The 19,818-nt window shown below is 35.0% G+C and overlaps 1 protein-coding gene across 7 annotated transcripts in view; it reads right to left on the reverse strand.

Annotated features, from left to right (window-relative positions):
• The window catches only part of EYA4 (EYA transcriptional coactivator and phosphatase 4), a 246,187-nt gene that overhangs the window by 43,197 nt on the left and 183,172 nt on the right, over positions 1-19,818 (reverse strand). For 4 of the 7 annotated variants that reach the window (XM_020287211.2, XM_020287207.2, XM_020287208.2 and 1 more), the window contains 6 exons: positions 14,786-14,878; positions 10,314-10,380; positions 8,971-9,113; positions 8,689-8,832; positions 6,550-6,629; positions 2,212-2,377 (listed from right to left, as the gene is read on the reverse strand). In XM_020287211.2, coding sequence (XP_020142800.1) covers positions 2,212-2,377; positions 6,550-6,629; positions 8,689-8,832; positions 8,971-9,113; positions 10,314-10,380; positions 14,786-14,878 — 693 coding nt within the window. Of the gene's footprint in view, positions 1-2,193; positions 2,378-6,549; positions 6,630-8,688; positions 8,833-8,970; positions 9,114-10,313; positions 10,381-14,785; positions 14,879-19,818 lie in introns of all 7 variants that reach the window. The other 3 variants (XM_020287203.2, XM_020287204.2, XM_020287209.2) reach the window with 1 other exon arrangement.

Consider the following 19,818-nt stretch of genomic DNA (forward strand, 5'->3'; position numbering starts at 1 on the left):
CCTTACAGTAGTCCTGGCCCTGCAAGAGATACAGGTGCTCGGGGAAGCTGAGATAGTTGAAAGCCTAAATAAGAAGCTCTAGCAGGACCAGGACCAGAAATTCAAAGGGGCTGTGTGCTCACAGGTATGAGGATCTAAAGGAAGATAAGGGGAAAGCAACTGAAAAGTAAGGCACCAAAAAAACTCTATCTTCTAGACTAGTTTTCCTTAGGTCTATAGTTAAAGATGATACTCAGAACAGGGAACCAAAAATAAGGAATGTTACCATTTTATCCGTGGAATGTTACCACCCATGACATAAGCATATCCTGGCTGCTGTTTAAAATATCAGTGTCATTGTTTCTTCTTTATGCTCAAATTAGTTCACTTGTTAATACTCCCCATATCATCTACCATTTTCTCTTTTGCAATATGCATTATTGTAATTATCTGCTTAATCTTTGTCTTGCTTGTTAAATGGAAGCTAAAGGAGTGCAGAGAGCTCATTCACTGCTGAAATAGGCGTTTCTAGCACCATGCTGATACCTAATAGGCACGAGATAAATAATCGTTTTCTGGCATTGAATCATCTTGGCCCCACTGGTCCAGTTGGAAAGAATTTACAGTCCTGTGACCATGTTTCCCTATTTTCTTTCCTTTCCAAAGCTGAATAAAAATGAAGCGAAGATGAATTTGGATCTTGCAAATAACTGAAGGTAGAAAATATAGTTGAACACATTCATGATATTTACAAAAATTCTTAACCTCATTTTTTCCTTCCTTTTTATTTTTCAGAGACAGGATCTTGCTCTGTCGCCTAGACTGGAGTACAGCGGTGCAATCATAACCCACTGTAGCCTTGAACTCCCAGGCTCAAGTGATCCACTATACAGCCTCCCAAGTAGCTGGGAGTAGAGACCTATGCCACTATGCCTGGCTATTAACCTCACTTTTTGTAGTGATTTTGAGAGTTCCCTATATATTCTGGATACAAGTCATTCATCAGATATGTGTTTTGCAAATATTTTCTCCCCATCTGTGGCTTGTCTTTTTATTCTTGTAACAGTGTCTTTTAAAGAGCAGAAGTTCTTAATTTTATGAAACCTAATTTGTCTTTTCTTTTCCATATTGTGTGTGTATTGTCCTATCTATAAAATCCTTATGCAGCCCAGGGTCACAAAGATTTCCTCCATGTTTTCTTCTAGAAGTTTCACAGTTTTTGTTTTTACATGTAGGTTCTGTTATCCATTTTGAGTTAATTTTTGCATATGAGACATGAGTTGAAATTCTATTCTCTTTTGCATATGGATGTTCAATTGTTCCATCACCTTTTGTTGAAGATACTATTCATTCTCCATTCAACTGCCTTTGCACCTTGGTCAAAAACCAGTTTTCCAGTATATGTATGAGTCTATTTCTGGACTCTCCATTCTGTTTCATTGCTCTGTGTATCTATCCTTTTGCCAACACTGTACTTTCTTGATTATTGTACTTTATAAAATCTTAAAATAAGGCAATGTGAGTCTTCAAACTTTGTTCTTATTTTTCAAAATTGTTTTGACTATTCTAATTCCTTGTAGTTTTAGAACCATCTCAACCTTTTCTACAAAAAGTTCTGGAATTTTGACTGAAATTATGCAGAATTTCTATTAAACTTGCTTTTAACTTTAAATACTTCCGGTGTGTCAAATATGTTCAGCAAATACAATCCCAACAACAATACAGCAAGCTTCAGATAACTGAAATATACAATGGAGTTTAAATATGCTCTGATTGGACAAAATTATTAAACTGCCCATCACTGATCCTGCCTACACTGATCCTAGGAATGTAGGAAATGTTCAGTGGCTAGAGCCACTGATGACTCACAGAGGTGAAGGAGTTATGCAGTCTCTCCAGCATAAAGGAAATATTGCCAGTTATACTCAAGAAAGATATCAAAACTTTTCTCTTTGTTGTCAAAAGTTTGTCTGGTCAAAGGTCCATTCACCTTTTATTTCCATATTGATACATATACTGTCATTTTGAGATTAAAATCTCCTATCCATCCCACATCTAAAAGAAGGGTTTTCTGAAATGCCAGAAAAGCCCCATCTCATACAGTGAAGCTCACACAGATTAAATATCATCACGATGAGCGCTTTCTGCCATGTTTTTGAAATTTCCATTTTCTCCATACTACTAGATACTGCAAAACACATAAAAGTATTTCACCTGGGTGAAGATCTGTACCTGGTTGGTTAGTCAGTCCCGGGAGAGACTCCTGCAACTGATAGGTTGAGGCGGAAGACTGTGTGCCATCGGCGGTGTTATTTGATGTCATGTACGCTCCATACGTGGATGCCGAGTAGTACTGTGCATACTGGTTTTGGCCAAAGGCTGTATAGGATGGATAATCCTGAAACAATAATCGAGATGTGTGTGTTTAAAAGAGAAAGTATCCTCTAGTATGCACCAAAGAAAACCTATCACTATGGCAAGTGAAAGGCTAATATTCAGTGCATTGGTTCCTGAGCACACAGCTTTGAGATGATCCAAATGAATTCAGACAACTTGGTAGGCATCTTTCACATGCACGAGGTGAAGAACTCCCCTACTGGTTTTGTAAACCGGGTCCAGTGCACAAATTTTAATCTACATGAAGGCTGCATACACTTCACTGTCTTTCTGATAATTACTCACCCAAGGATTTACATCATCAGGACCTATATGCTTAAAGAGCAGAGAAGGAGATGGAATCAGTTCTTATTCACAAAATCCATTCTCATACATCTCCTAACATCACTAGCAAGGAGTTGTGGTTGCCCCTCCCACCCTCCACCTAGACCTCAGTGACTTTTCCCCCCCTTTTAGGCTACCCTTGATAACTTTGTTTTCTTGGCAGGCGGTAAAGAGCAAATAAAAGAAGATGAATAAGATTGTTTTCACCCAGCCTCTCACAAACTATGTGTCACCGGAGGCCTGGACTTAAAGTTTTCAGTGAGGTTTTCAAATATTTAGTTTCCCTCCTTTGTTAGAAGGAAAAATGAATACATTGGATATCAACTCCTCTGACCTGTTTTTTATTAAAAAATATTAAGAACCTTAAAGTAATAAGAATGATCCTTCAAAAATCCTTTTACAGATTATGATGATGAGTAAGGATCTGTTGTGATAAATGGTGTTTAATATATCTAGCATGTCTTAGCCCCAAATCTCATCAGTGACGACAAATCCTGGGTCAAGGTTAAGACACCCATTCACACCTGATGGGTGCGGTATGCATTTTCTGGGGATGGGCACGCTTGTAGCTCTGACTCGGCAAGTGCCAAGGCAATATATGTAATCAAAGTATTTGTACCCCTGTAATATTCTGAAATGAAATAGAAAAAAAGATCCCCTGATGAGACATGTTCTAAAGGGAACAAAAATCCACATTTGATGTGGTTTCCAAAAAAAGGAAATCCTCTCTATAAGTAAATATGTGTATTGTCAGAAAAGATGAAGTATGGCCGGGCGCTGTGGCTCACGCCTGTAATCCTAGCTCTTGGGAGGCCGAGGCGGGCGGATTGCTCAAGGTCAGGAGTTCAAAACCAGCCTGAGCAAGAGCGAGACCCCGTCTCTACTATAAATAGAAAGAAATTAATTGGCCAACTGATATATATATAAAAAATTAGCCGGGCATGGTGGCGCATGCCTGTAGTCCCAGCTACCCGGGAGGCTGAGGCAGAAGGATCACTCGAGCCCAGGAGTTTGAGGTTGCTGTGAGCTAGGCTGACGCCACGGCACTCACTCTAGCCTGGGGCAACAAAGTGAGACTCTGTCTCAAAAAAAAAAAAAAAAAAAAAAAAAAAAAAAGAAAAGATGAAGTAATATAGCAGGAAGCTAAAATTCTATTAGTTTGTTAATATCAGGACCTGATGTTCCCCAACTACTACTTCTGAGCCAAGAAAAAAAAAACACAAAAAAACCTCTTATCAATATTTGAACAAAGTTCCTGGCAACACTTCCTTCTCAGAATAAAGTAGTGATAGCAAACATTTACAAAGTGCTCACTTTGTGTCAAGGCACTGTTCTAAGAGCTTAAATAGATTTATTCATTTAATTCTCACAACCTTCTATGTGATATTATTACTTTCATTTTACATGGAAGGGGACTAAGGCACAGAGTGGTTAAGTGATTTGCACAAGGTCACACAGACAGTAAGTTTCAGAGCTGGAATTTGAACCCAGAGAGCCGAACTCCAGCATCTCTGTGTTGAAGCTCTCTGTTAGCCTGCTAATGCCCTCACAGGAAGATGAGGTTACAAACTAGAAAGGTCCAGGCTGCCAGCCTCTGGGGAATATAACGCCTTTTTGTATTCAAATACATCTTAGAGATCTCTCCTTCTCTTCATTTCTACTATTGTCCACTTGTCCAAGCTAACTTTACTTCCTGTTGCAGCCGATGTATTCATTTTCTAATTTATCTCCTCGTTTCCTTCCATTTCTTGACTTTCCCCAAAGACCCTGAAGCCAGAGTAATCTTCTCAAAACATAAATTATATGATGTTATTCTCCTGCCCCAAATACTTAAATAGCTTCCTACTGGGCTTGGAAAAGAATCAGAATTCCTTATTGTAAACGACAGGGCCCTACTGAGCAGGCCCCTGCCTCTCTCTGCCAATGTACGCTGCCCCACCTTCCCCCCACGCACCGACTAAATTCCAGCCTTCAAGTCCAATGACACCCGGAGTCTTCCACCCATCAGGGGTTTGTTGCTCACCAATTTCTCTGCCTGAAACACTGCTGCCCTCGTTCTTTACCTAACTCTTAAGAGTCTTGGCTTAAATATGGTTTCCATAGCGGAGCCTTCCACAAACCTGCCCTGTTCAAAATTATACTTCTATTAATATTCTAATAAGCTCTGTTCTCTCCCTTTATGCTTTGTAATTGTATATCTATTTGTGTCATTATGGGTTGCTGTCTGGTTCCTGCAGTAGGCTGTAAGCTCCATGAGGCAGTGATCAGACTGATCCAGCCCTGCCCCCTTCATCATCCCCAGTGTACGCACCAATTCCTAATCCTTAACAGGCACTCAACGAATATTTGCTAAAAGAATAAACTGGCACTCAGAGGATGGCCCAAAACACAGATTGCATTTTACGTTGGATCCACTATACTTAAAATTGAATCTTCAGATAGAATTGGATCTATTTTGTGATTACATCTTTATAAATAAATTTTATTTTCCTTGATGGAGCTTTTCTTAATCTTCCCAAATAGAGCAGAGTAGTTCTTCCTTTATACTACCACTTTGACTAGTGTATATTTCTATTATTATATTCATTACATCTTACCCTCTGTCCATATTATTTTCATGTCTGTTTCTCTGTTTCTTCAGGAAGACTGTGTCTGCTTGAAGAGCAGGGAACGACTTATTATTTTTGACTCTTCGATGCCTACTCAAAACCCTAACATACAGCAAAGTGCTCAAGAACTGTCAGCCGCATTGATAAATAAGTTAAATTAAGCTATTAAAAATTCTCAGTTTTTAAAAATAAAACACTGGCTTTCATGTTTAGTGTTTTAAGATACCATTTTTTCTAACTAATGCCAAATTAGAGTTTAATCCTAACAAAAATATTACTATTCCACACTATTTTAATAATCAATTTTCCTTTCTGCCTTTTGCTATGTCAATAAAACTAAAAGAAGGCAATTAATAGAATTCCTTTAGTAAATCCAAGAGCAAGCACTTGTGCAATAACTTACACTTCAGAATATATAGAAGTCCAACAATTATATGAAGGTAAAATAGTGTATTGCAAGCCCAGAAATCAGCTACCCTTTAATCTTAACTATTCCGAACATTGTTGAGAATCAGGAAATAAGGACAAAACTCAAGTGTAAACATACATCTCAAATTCATCTCGCTGCAAGCTGACTTAGTCATTCTTGCTCCATACATAATTCTAACAAACTGCATTTTAAAACTCATAAAAATATTAAGAAAACATAATTAGGAGAAGGATTAAGGACCACTAGAGGAAGGCACAGTGACAACAGCAAAATGTTAACGGCTGTCAGGAAAGTAGGAATCAAACATTTATTAAAAGAAATCATATAAGTAAAAAATAAAAAATTTAAAAAGGCAACAATAGTTCTAGAGGCATTTTGTTTAGTAACAAGTGATACTTTTAGGACTTAAAAATGTCATAAAAGCTATAACACAATCCTGTGATTGATACAGTTCAATCTATTAATTAATATTTTTAATTTTTATCAAGAAAAATAAAATTATTTTTTAGTATATTTCAAGACAACAGAAAGTATCCAATACATTTTGTAATTCCATGCCAAATAATTAAAGCAACTATAGCTTAAATGTTTAAAGCACTAACCTTTAAACTCAAGAAATCTAAAACAGCCAGAATAATGCATATTCCAGGAAATCTGGGTAGCTAAGTTTTTATTATCCTAAAATGCTATCTTAATTTTAAATAAAGAAATCTTACTCTGGGAGACTACACACTTACATGGGAACCTGAAAGTACTTTTCCAAAATCTGAAATAGATATAAAAAGCTTAAAATACAAAAATCTACTATACCTGTTGTGAACCACTGAAATTCGTTGAATTGGAAACTGAATTATTTGCATAAATAGTAGATGATGGTGCAAAACTAGAACCTAGAGGTAAAGAACAAACTGCATTTAAAAAATATTCATTGTAAAATAATAAAATGCATTTCACTTTGCAGAATTTAGTGAGAGAAATAAATTTTGAATTTTGATGTGAAGACAGTAAAATTTGAAGTTGAGTGATTTATATAGAAAATGTACTTAGCTGTATCCCTCCTGTAACAGCTGGTAAACCCTTTCCTATTGAATCTGTTGGGCTAAACAGAAGCACATGGGAAGTCTTCATCAGGACTTAGGCTAACATTTAAGGGTGAAGTGCCTAGTGGTGCTCAAAAGAATAAAATTATACACAGATTAAGACTACTGCCAAGAAGTCACTGGAACCTTCAAATCACACCAACTGCATTTGCATCCAGAAACTGCTAGAGTCATATATTTGGGTGGGGTTGTTAGTATAGGAAATAAACACACAGAACCCACCTAGAATTGATGCTAACAGCTCCCTGTACTTTTGTTCCTCTATGTCCTTTCTTTAGAACAAAAATAGCTTAGAGTTCAGACTCAGGGAGAACTATTTATACTGAAAGAATCTAAGGTCTGAGGGCCTTCTAAAACTGTACTACATGGTACTACATGGTCTGTCATTTAATTATTTTTCAAATGAGGGTGAAAACAAGTGAGCTATCAATTACAGATTTTTTTTAAAAATATATGTGCTCAGGAAATGTGCTTGTTAAAGAGTAAAATGAAAAACTATTGAAGCAACTGATTACTTGTTTTACCAAAGTGTTTTGACTATCCTAGCACTCTGGGAGGCCGGGTGGAAGGATTGCTCGAGGTCAGGAGTTCGAAACCAGCCTAAGCAAGAGCGAGACACCGTCTCTACTATAAATAGAAATAAATTAATTGGCCAACTAATATATGTAGAAAAAATTAGCTGGGCATGGTGGCGCATGCCTGTAGTCCCAGCTACTCGGGAGGCTGAGGCAGAAGGATTGCTTGAGCCCAGGAGTTTGAGGTTGCTGTGAGCTAGGCTGATGCCATGGCACTCACTCTAGCCTGGGCAACAAAGTGAGACTCTTTCTCAAAAAAAAAAAAAAAAAAAAAGTGTTTTGACTAGCAATATATCATGAATCAATCAATGCAACTTACCTGGCCTGGAATAGCCAATATGAATGTATTTGGGGGAAAAATGAAAATATCTCTATGCTGTCACACTGCTAACTGAAACTATATGACTTTTTGTGGCTGGAGCATGCAAGGGAATATGTTCCTATCTACATTCTAGGAAAAAAGAGACCTTCAATTCTAGCCAAAAATGTCTAAGTAATTATTTCATTTTAGTCAATTGACCAAAATGTCAATACCAGTTGGTTCAAACATGTTAATTTAGCCTACAATTTGTGACTAACAATATAGACAAAATGACAGATAGAAACAGATGGAAAACAGAACAGATAGAAAAGCTGGTGCTTTTAAATGTTTTTACTATGTCACTAAAATTCTTTCAGCAACTATTACATAAAGATCAAACACAATTTTTAACAGAAGTCAAAAATAAGAAAAATGATTCCTACATGGAGGACTTGGGGGGTACAAATTATATAAATAGTCCTATTAAAAAATATGTAGGGGAGAGAGATTCTAGGAGTGAACAAAAATTCTCAATCACTCAATGATAAATGAAACTTAGAAAAGAACTAATTCACTTTTAAATATCATCAAAACAGCATTACGTGCCTAAGAAATGCTGAAAAGAAAACACTTATTTGTGCTCTGAATCTTTTAAATCACTTAAGTAGACACCAAACGTGTGCCTGACCTGGTGCCTGGCTCTCAGGTTGCTTTGCTTGGAGTTGGTTTCCTGCCCAATGTTATGCAGCTGAAACTTCAGTATTTAAATTTGGTATGGGGGTCACGCTTCTTGATGTATATTCAACGATTTTCACCATGTTTCTGCCTAGTCATTTGTCTTTTCTTTAAAAATTGTGTGAGCTGTGATAAAGTTTAAAACTGTCTTCATGATCAGGCATTCCTAGTCTGAAGCCAAGAAGCCTCATTCGAAGAAAAAGTTCTCACATAACATGTTTCACATGTGGTTACTCACCTGGCATTTGGTAAGAATAGGGTGTCTGGCCTGGCTGTGGGGTAGAAAACCCTGGGCTGTAACTGAGGCAGCCACTCTGTAATGGGGACTGGGTTTGGGAAAGTCCACTCTCTGTCTTGATGGCTGGCAACATCACACCCAAATCTGTTTAGAAAATGCATGCACAAACCATCTCATTAGTAAGGTGATCTTCCTTCCGAGCCATAACCTGCATCAGAATATAAAACTACTAGCCAGCAGGATTACCCGCTTCTAACCAAAGAAGGAGAAGACGTGAAATACCGTAAGTGGGCAGGCTGTAGGGCTGTCCTGTCTGTGAGTAGGCTGTGTAGACGGCTGGCTGCTGCATCCCCGAATACTGAGTCTGGCCCGCATAGGCAGACATTGTTTGAGCTGCTGGTGTAGAAAGAATGTGTGGATAGGGCCTAAATATCAGAAAAATAAATTACTGTGGCAACAAAGACTGCATATTAATTCAGACAGCTTAGATTCAGTGAAACCCTATAATATCCAGGAAGTAATCCTCCTCTTTATCCACAATATAATCTTAACAACACAGAAAAGAACAAGAGTCTGAATGTCAGGAGGCCAGGCTCTGCTACAAACCAGTCTAGTGACCACGGCCAAGTAATCTAAACTCCCTAAGTCTACACCTCACCTGTAAAATGAGATATTTGGTTTAGATATTACATCAAGTGTCTCTTCCAGGTCTATAATTCTTGTTTACATCTGAAATAGCACTGCAATTTATATGTAGATGAGGAAAACTGAGCACAGGCCAACTAACTATTATGGTCATGAGCATATTTACACTCATCACTCATCAGAGTGACCTGATGCTACACAATGACTATGAAAGTCTATTTAAAAGCCCGCCCACGAATTTGCTACCAAGAATTTGAAATCTTTAAAAAAAAATAGTAGGGGACTTCCTAAAAAGAAATGGAATGGCATTTCTTTCTCCATGCCACATTTTATATAGTGTACCCCATTCCATGCCCAGCCTATATATACTTAATGACACTCTAGATGCTACAGAAATAACATACTATATTTAAATGTGTATGTATCAGAAATATAAAATCTCTGCAGATCTGTCTGATTCCAAACAAATTCAGATATACACTCAACATAGTTAAACTTGAGAAATGTCTACCACTGTCCTCAATAAGGTGACTATATTAGTTACAAAAATAATAAAGCATATTCTGCAAAAATAAGTTTATTACAACTTTAAATCCAAACAAAAAAATTCAATGATATAATGAAATATTGATGTTTGGATAAAATGAAAGCTCTTCAGGTTTTCTTTAAACAAGCTAGCATTTTTGAATGTGCATCTAGAAAACCAGTGAATTCTGATTTGAGCTTGATGTTATGTTCAAGGAATGGTAAGTCCAGATCGGAGGGAATTATCCAGATAAAAGTGGACATCTCTATTTCAACTTTATACAGGATATTACCTATATGTCTAATCTACCCAAGAATCTATCCAACTATCTATTTGTAATACGCATATATAAATGTTTGCCAATTTTAAGTTGTTATATTATGTGAATACAGATTAATAAAGATAATTCTGGAAAGTTGTTTTAACAAACAGAAAGAATCTACTGACCACTTACTTGGAAGGATAGAGCTGTGGGGAATACTGATGTGCTGATCGGGGGCTGTAGCCACTGCTTGTTATGACTGTAAGACACAAAACACCGGGGCACAACAGGTTGCTTCATGAATATATTTCACTAGGGTGTACACAACCAATTTGAAGAAATTACCACCTTAAATACATGTTTCTAAAGAGAAACCGCTCACCTAAAAACTTTCCCCGAATTAAACTAATTTGAGTTTTGTTCTAAAACCATGAAAGGAACATTCCTCTCACAAATCATTCTCTCTATCACTCTTCCATTTTCTCAAGTTAGTAGCAGGCTCTTATGTATCAATATGCTATGGATAAATCATTGATTATAGGGTAATTAGGCTTTCATGATGTAAACTTTTTAAAATTTTCAAACTTTACACATTTGAAATATTTGCAATTTTTCAATTGCCATATGATGGCAATATATATTGCTCTTCCTCCATCTGTATTCTAATGGAAATATAGTACAAATTAAGACAAATTTGATGTTCGAACCTTCATTTTCTAATTGTAAAATGTGATTGTATTCTATTTCCTTTCATTTTACCAATCAAACGAGTAGTTAAAAATGCAGAGTCCAAAATATTCTAGTAAGAATTGGAATATACACAGAAAGCACAGGTGATAATATAACATTTTTCTAAAAAAACACAATCACAAAATACAGTAGCAATTATATTTGCAAATATATTTTGAACTACCAGAGATAATACTTTTCTGAGAAAAACTTAAAGGTGAAAGTCAGGTCCTATGAACAGTTCGTCCTAAAATGCAGCCCCCAACTGGAATATATCCAAAATTTTGGAAGTTTCTCTTTCCTTTGACCATCTGTCTTGACTAAGACAGATGTACTGCAAATATATGGACTCTAAAGTGTTGAGCCAGTCCCTTCAGAGCCAATCCACACTGAGCAAGGACACAGAGTGTCTTTATTAGGCCATCTGCTGTTCATTCACTTTTCAAAAAGATTAAAGTAGTACACAATGCAGTGCTGGAATTAGTTTAGTCTAATCAATCATAGTTATACTTCAAAGTACAATGTCCTTTCTAAGTTGTTCATAATAATTCTGGAGCTAAACTTTTAGAATTGTAAAAGTGACAAATAGGTTTAGGTTGCTAACTATTTTATGAAACATGATATATTTCTATATCCAAATGCTATTAAGTACCCTTGTGATCTACTGCTTCAAAAACATGTAGAATTTAATGTGTTTAAAATGCCATATTGCCTGGAAACTCTAAGTATAGAAAGTATATTTTAGTTTTTCTAGTAATAGTGTAGTCAGTATTATTTTCAAGACTATTATAAATTAATTTTGAAAATCATCAAATTTGACTAAACAGTTATGTTCTAAATATTTTCAGCTCCAAATTTTAAATGAGTTTGCTATATGTAGTTAAAAATAAATTGACCAATAAACTATGAATCTCATACTTATTTATTAAAAACTTAAAGAACATTTAAAACTTTCAAGTCAACTCTACGAAAGCAGACTCTTTGTACTACACGATGGGCACTAAGTGTACATCACATAATGACAGTGTTATTCCACAGGATATTCATTCTAATTTATTAATTCACAATAGTGAATACTCTATTTAGCAGAAATGTAGTGAAAGGAGGCTTAATTCCAAGTCGTTTTGCCTTTTTTTTCATGGACCTTCACCTTGGTACATTTGAGACTTGAGCTATACTAATCTTGAGTTATTCTTAAGATTGTAAAATAGAAGTTTTTTCCAAAGAAACACTGAATAATGGAAGATTTACGATAACAACTTTAAGACAAAGATCAGAATTATATATTTCACAAAAAAACCTACCTACATGAACTCAATTCTGAATACATAGGATGTACATAGGACTCATCCCTCCAACGAATCCAGACATCATTAGATAATGTGCCCACAACACTGAAAGGGTCAATTAATCTTTAAAGTTTGATATTGATAAGTTCATTTTCTAAATAGAATACAAAACCTTTGGCTCATAAAACAGAGGTTCACACAGGAATAAAATTTGGAGAGTTTATGCTTCTCTACTAAAATGTTTATATTTTGTTCTAACTCATAAATTTGCAGATAACTGAAAAAAACAACAAAACTGGATTAAAGTGAGTTGTGATTATGTTAATAATCAAAGTAAGGACTGTTCCTACAAGGGGCAACCTAATCTCCAGAATGATTACTGCAATACCATACACAAAGGTGGAATACCTTCGTTTTACTACCCATTGTCAATTAATCATACACAGTACCCAAAACACTTGACTCACTGTATTCCATCATTTCTGTATACAAAAAGTAAGCAAAACTGCTTGTCATCAGAGTGCCCTGAAAATTCTTTAAATTTTTAATGTCTACTGTCAGTTTCCCAGATGGTCTCAAAGTAATTTAAAGGTTTTATTCTTATTATTGTGACATATTAGATCAGTGACTCAATGGAATGAGAAGTGGAGGCCTGGGGGAATTTTGCCTGCTAGGGGACACTTAAAATGTCTGAAGACATTTTTGGTTGTCACAACTAGGGGGTGCTACTGGTATCTTGGGATAGATGCAAGGTTGCTGCCAAGTAGCTGACAATGCAGAGGACAGCTCCCCTATAATAAAGAATGAAGCCGAATCTTTAATAGTGCTGCTGTTAAGAATCCCTGCCCTGGATCATTGCTGTAGAACAGAACTTTACATATGTTGGAAATGTTCTATGTCTGAGTTGTCCAACATGGTAGCCATTGACCACATGCAACTGTTAAACACTTGAAAGGTGGCAGGAGTAACTAAGAAACAAATTTCTTAATTTTACCAAATTTTAATTAATTAAAATTTAAGTAGCCACATATGGCTAGGGGCTACTTTAGTGGACAACACAGCCCTAGATAGTTCTTAAGAGAAAATTAGGAAAAGATCTACAAAGACAATATGAATGAATTTCAACAGGATGATTGTTGACTCCTATTTCTTTTTCGCAATGGGGTATTATAGAAAGGACCCAGGGACTAATCATCAGGACACAGTTCTAGACTCTTTTATACATAACTCTGACCAACTAGGAGGCCTGACTGTGGGGCCTTAACCACCTCTGACTTCTCTGTGTGCCTTGGTAAATCTTGCCTATACAATGGATCACAGAGCATCGAAATTCCTTCTGGAGCTTACATTCTATAGTTTTGTGGTTTTTTTTTTTTTTCATTTAGCTTTCAATTAACTTGTAGTATACTATTGAAGTATATAAGCAATTACTTAATAATTCCATTCTTTTCCTTAAAAACTGGTTCATAGACATTTTCTTTCCAGAGAGTTTTGTACAAGAGTTATGAAAAGTGAGCAATACAGAATGCTGGAGTAAATGTGTACATCTATCTTCTGGGAGGCAGGTGAATTTCTAGAAAAGATGTAGCATAGCGCATATGACTCTATGCAAAGTTTATATTCTATTATTTATTTCTGTTTGGTGTATTAATACTTATGTAAATACACATCAGCTGCTTCCAATCAGTGTGAACTAATAAAATTGGACCATCTGTATCTATAAAAATCAAATATATGCTATAGTGACATTATACTCAAAGGCATAACTCAAGTATTTTTACATAAAGCATACCCACATACGATCCTTGTAACATGAGAACATGGATAAATGTAAAAATATGTTAAAGTAGAATAACAGAACCAAGATTTCATTACCATAAATACTTTTCTAGGTTTAATGGTCATCTATCTGATATACACATTCCTCCTCAGGTTAAAAAAAAAAATCCTTTCACCAGATAATAAGCCAAACAAAATATTGTAACTTAGAAAAAAATCTTTAAGTCAACTTAATTTGTGCCCTCTGTGCCCAGCTGGGAGTTATCAGGTATTAATATTTTAAAAGGATTGATGTTTAAAGAGATGCTATTGTTCTCTTTGAAGCACACTAGTGCTGTCAGAGGCTGGGTTCTAATGCAACCAGCATGTGCTCTCCTGCAGCCCATTAACCTTTAAGACTTGTCACTCAGCTGCTTACACGGGAGTAGTTTTTTAAACCCAGAGAGGAAGCAAGGTTATTTAGAAGGAATCAAATGGATAGTTTTACATCTCGAATGTTGGACAGAAGGCAGTTTTCATGTAATTTAAAGGGTAAGTTGAAGGAACAAGGTCGGCTATTACAACCTAATTACTAAATTAATTAGACACCGTACAAAATAATTTCAAAGGAAGCCAGCTCTCCTTATCTCTAATAAGGAAGTCATGGCACTTTCTCTGTCAACTGAAAATCCCGAAAAATAATTCCAAATATAATTTCTAAAAAACACAGTTTTATGGCAATTAGATTGCAAACAAAAGTGAATTTATCACTAACTTTATGCAGATCAAAGTCCTAACAACTTTGACGTTTGTGCTGCTTCTTCATAAGGAGGAGAATGTGTATGCACCCCCATGTGTACGTAAGGACACACGAGCTAAAGGCTTTACCTGACCCAGTAAAAGTGTCAAGCGCTCCATCTCCAGTCGTGGTTGTGGTTTCACTGCTGTTCAAGGGCTCTGTTTTGACTGCAAGAAGAGACACTACGTAGAAGAATAAGTACATGTGAGTTTTACTTCTAAATGTATATCAAAGACCCTGACTGTTCTACTAGTGATTTTTCTAGCTACCATGGGCATGCAAGAGAAAACTTGAGAAGTTGAGGAGAGTTTTGTTAATTTCGCTTCTAAATGGGCATGCATTTACAGAGGGCTTAATCTAAGATCTTCTGGTAAGCTAACTCTCTCAAATCTGACTTTTAAAGGCAGTCAACCTTAGAAAGTGAAACAGCAGTACACATATTGCATTTTTAACTCACCTAAGCACACTCTAATATAGACAGAAAAAAGGAATCATCAGTCAGTCCTCAGCACATTTAATCCAAATCATAAAAAAGTAATTTACTAGCTTGTATTTTTTTCTTCCCAGGGAGATATTTGTTAAAAACCAATTGTATAGAAGTACAATGAAAGCATACGCAAATACAGAAACCATGGGCCTATTCCCATGATGAGTGTAAAAAGAATTTTTAAAATTCCTTAATAAATTTTCTACTGTAAAATGAATGACTAAAGAGCCATACAGTGTTGGGCTTTTTATTTTAATGGTATAACAATTTTAATGTGTTACAAAGATAAGCACAGAATAAGAGATAACTTCTATGGCAAGTACATATTTTTTAAAAAATTATTTATGTTTAATTATTATTTATTATTAATTTTTAATTATTATGAGTACATCATAGTTGTATATATTTATAGGTTACATGTGATGTTTTGATACGGGCATACAATGTGCAATAATCAAATCCGGATAATTGGGGTATCTATCACTTCAGGCATTTATCATTTCTTTGTGTTAGGAACATTCCTATTCCACTTTTTCAGTTATTTAAAAGTATACCATAACTTACTGTTGACTATAGTCACTTTGTTGTGCTATCAAATGTTGTTCATTCCATCCAATTATCTAACTATATTTTGTACCCATTGACTATCCCCATTTTATCCCTGCCTCCCCACTACCCTTCCCAGTCTCTGGTAACCATCATTCTACTGTCTCCATGAGATCAAGTGTTTTAATATTCTGCTCCCACATATGAGTGAGAACATGCGAGATTTGTCTGAGCAGCAAGTATATCTTTTGAAAACTTTTAAAATATGTTATTTCTACTTTGAAGTGGCATATTTTGTCAAAATCCTTTTGTGGCATTGAAGTAGCCTGGCACACATTATTGTCATTATTAGACACAAGGGGCAGGGAGGCAGTGGTAAAGCTTCTAAAGACCATTTGGTCACACCATATTTTCCCTTTGTTGGCAAAGTTTTACTACATACATCACAGCAGCAAGCAAATGAATGAAATTATTTTCTACTTAACACCTCTTGTGTTTCCTGGTTATAAATGAAATGAACGATACAGCGAAATAACTCAGAAGCAAGTAGAAAACTTTAAGGAAGAAAGCTGAAGACTAGCCAACTGTGAACAAATATGGCCAAAAGAAATAGTGGGATCATAGGGTACTCCCCCCAACTAAGAAAGTCAGTCATGTTATTCTGTTAGAAAAGTAATTAATTCGTGAGAAAACATGCAGTAGTGATTATGTTCTTTTCACATGAACAGAATTGACCAGACTCTCAGTGAGCTCTGGGTTAATTTAGTATTCATGATTTAATAATGACATGATGATTTGCTGGAAGATTCATAGGAGAAATGTAAAAGTTGGAAAGAGGAAGTGAAGAAACTTGGATGACTTATCCTAGCAAAAGAGAAAAATAAGCTTGACCTATCTTTCAGTAGCAACAATGATCTGAGGTGTTGTGTCTAATGAGTAATGAAAAATTATGTAATATATTGGTGGTTACTACTTAGCAGTAATGTGCACAGTAGCCCATATTATTATATCTGATCACTAACTAAACTTATCACTTCAAAATTATTTTACTACTTTTGTATTTACTACTACAGAATTATTTATTATCTATTGAGAGCTTACTGTGTGCTAGAGGATACACATGTAGCTAATACTTAAAACAACCTTGATGGATATAAATCACTATATTTATTTCAGATAGAAGGAACCTGAAATTCAAGTAGCTGAGGAGCCTGTTTAAGTTCCAGTGCGGATGATGACAGGGCTAAGATTCGAACTCAGGTTTTTAGCTCTAACATCCACCATCTTTCCTCAGTAACAGGCTGCCTTCAGGTATGAAAATGGCTTATGTTCATGACTACAAGAGGTAGCAAGTTTGAAAGGCCGATAACAATAACAACATACATTTAAAAGGTTCTTAATACATTCTAGGTGTTGTTCTTGTGCTTTACAGGTATTAAATCATTTACTTCTCACAACAGTCGGTAGATAATATTATCATCTTCACTTTTTGGATGAGGAAATTGAGGCACAAGAAGGTTAAATACCTTGCCCGTAGTCATAGACCTGGAATTTGAGATCAGGTCATGTGAAACATGTTCAGGATCCAAACAATAAACCATACCGCCTCTCAGTCAGCACTAACGAAGCAAGAATTTCTTTCATCTGTATAAAGATAATCCGGACTATAATCTAGATGGGTATTAAGGGTACGTTTCTTTGTACATTTCTATGCAATGTCCATTTCTGACTTTTGACATTTATGACAGAAAGGCATAGGCTAAAGCCTTCAGCAAAACTAAGGCAATAGACAGTCTCTTGGAACTTCCAACTTCTAATTGTGGCTAAGCTCCTATTTAAGCATGTCTGTATTCTATGAACAATATTTGTAAACGAGATTTATTATACTAATAGTAATATATATTTCATCTCTGAAGGAGGGGCAATATGAGGGCTGTCTCTATCAAGGCTGGTCTAGAAGCCAGACATGAAGATTAGTTTTGTTACTTTGGATTCCAATTTTGAGACTTGATTTTAAAAACTTAGCATTGGTTTTGATTATAATCTCCTCAATCTGAAAGTTTCAGAAGGAGCAAGAAGACAGAGAGAGGTAATTTTTGGTCTCCTTCATTATATTGGAAATGTCTCATTAAAACTGTAAAGGTCTGCATTTAGTCAAAGACAAAGAAGGCTCATTTTACTAAGAAAAGATATCCCTAGAAAGTATATGAAGAGAACAATAAAAAGCAAGATGTGTTAAGTCCACTAAAATGCATGGATTTTAAGTAATAATTCAACAAAATGGGTGCTAACATTTGGGGGAAAGTGATGCACATTAATGTAAAATTGTTTTTCCTATGAAGGTAAGGGTAGAACAAAAGAGAAAAGGGAAAAAATTATTTAACCTGTCACAGAAAATAAATTACTTTCACATTAAGAAAGCAACAACAAACATCTCTTGAGCTCTAAGTTAAAATGCAAAGTTATTTTGGCTTGATTTTTTTTAAAGAAAAAGAGTAATATTAAAGATAAGAGTAATATTAAAGAAAACAGTAATATTATGTAATAATAAATAATTTGAGTTGTCAGCAATAGAAAGCTCAACTAGAAAGGTGAACTAGACACTCCTTATATTATTAGTTGATTTATTAAAAATATGTGAAAATACAAAGAAGTAATACTTGATATTTATACAATGGGTAACTACTATAAAGTAAACATTACATAATAATTATAGATAATGCTTAGAATGGAATTTATTTTCATTGAAGCTCCAGAAAAATTTGAAATGTATTCTATTTTCTTTTATCTTGCTTTTGTTTCTGTGCTTTAATTTAGATATACTATATACTTTTCTAGTGGCAAGAAGCTTTTTGTTTCATTAAATATGTGTAAGGCACAATTGGAATGATATTCATTAATAAGACAAATCTAGTCTTCTTACTATTTTTCTAAAACTTGTAAAAATCTTCATTCCAAATGATTATCAGTGTATATTCATTGACATGTTCAGATGTATTTTGTAAACTATATTTTGTTTTTCTTAAATTAACATGGAGTTAAATCAGGGCTTTTTACTTATTTTTAGGACAGTGATTATTGTCAGGTGTCAGTTATGGCTACTACATCATTGATTTCCTTTCTTCACATACCAACCTTCTTCCCTATCCTATATATTAATTTTCAAAGCAAACTTAATCTTGTCCCCTTAAATTATCTTTAGAATTTAAGTACGATATTAATGTATATTAATTACTTTTGAAGAAAGACTGTCTTATTATAATATCTCAAAGGTTGCATTTATTTGTTCCAATATCAGGCTTATTCTTGAAAGGTGACCCAAGTAATTTACATTTTACATTTCATCTTCAGAAATCTGTGTTTAAACTGGTAGCCACTTAAAAGACTACATATATGTAATTCTGCATACACTTCTTTATGAACTACAAAATCACATATACTTTTGATGCTTTAGTTTCTACAAAGAATTTCAGGAAGAGTTAGATCAGGAAAGTTATAATTTATAACATTACAGGCAAACAATAAGTATTACCTACTGGTTTTAATAATCAGTATAGCCTATGATTTATGCCTGTCTAAATCAATATATTCACCCAAAAACCTATGAGTACCAAGTGTCTTCATTTCTAACTATCCATAAAGTAATTTCTTAATATAATTACATGAAGAAATTTATGACTTTTATTCTAAAAAAAAATCTACAAAGAATAGAGCTACAGTAATAGGTGGCTCTACTGCAAAATATATAACATTGAGATACACATTTGTTAGATATGAGTCAATCATCTCTATATTAAAAATTCTGGAAGATTCTTTTCTAGAACATATAGATTTCAAATATAGAAAACACAATAAAGCTGATCAGAATGTCTGATTTTGGTTCCCCTAAACCTTTTCTTTGAAGTGTTTAGTTAATCTCCATGTAGAATCAAATATTCCCTCCCTCTGCTGTGCATCCACCTTGAACACATTATGGTATTCATTATTTTCATGCCTGCTTTGCTCTGCTAAACTTTTGGTCCCTGGATGGCCAGTATCGTGTTCTTTAGGTCAGTGGGTTCCCATTTTCTAGCACAGAACCTGGCATAT

The sequence above is a fragment of the Microcebus murinus genome, chromosome 5 (assembly GCF_040939455.1).
Source record: "Microcebus murinus isolate Inina chromosome 5, M.murinus_Inina_mat1.0, whole genome shotgun sequence".
Taxonomy (NCBI): domain Eukaryota; kingdom Metazoa; phylum Chordata; class Mammalia; order Primates; family Cheirogaleidae; genus Microcebus; species Microcebus murinus.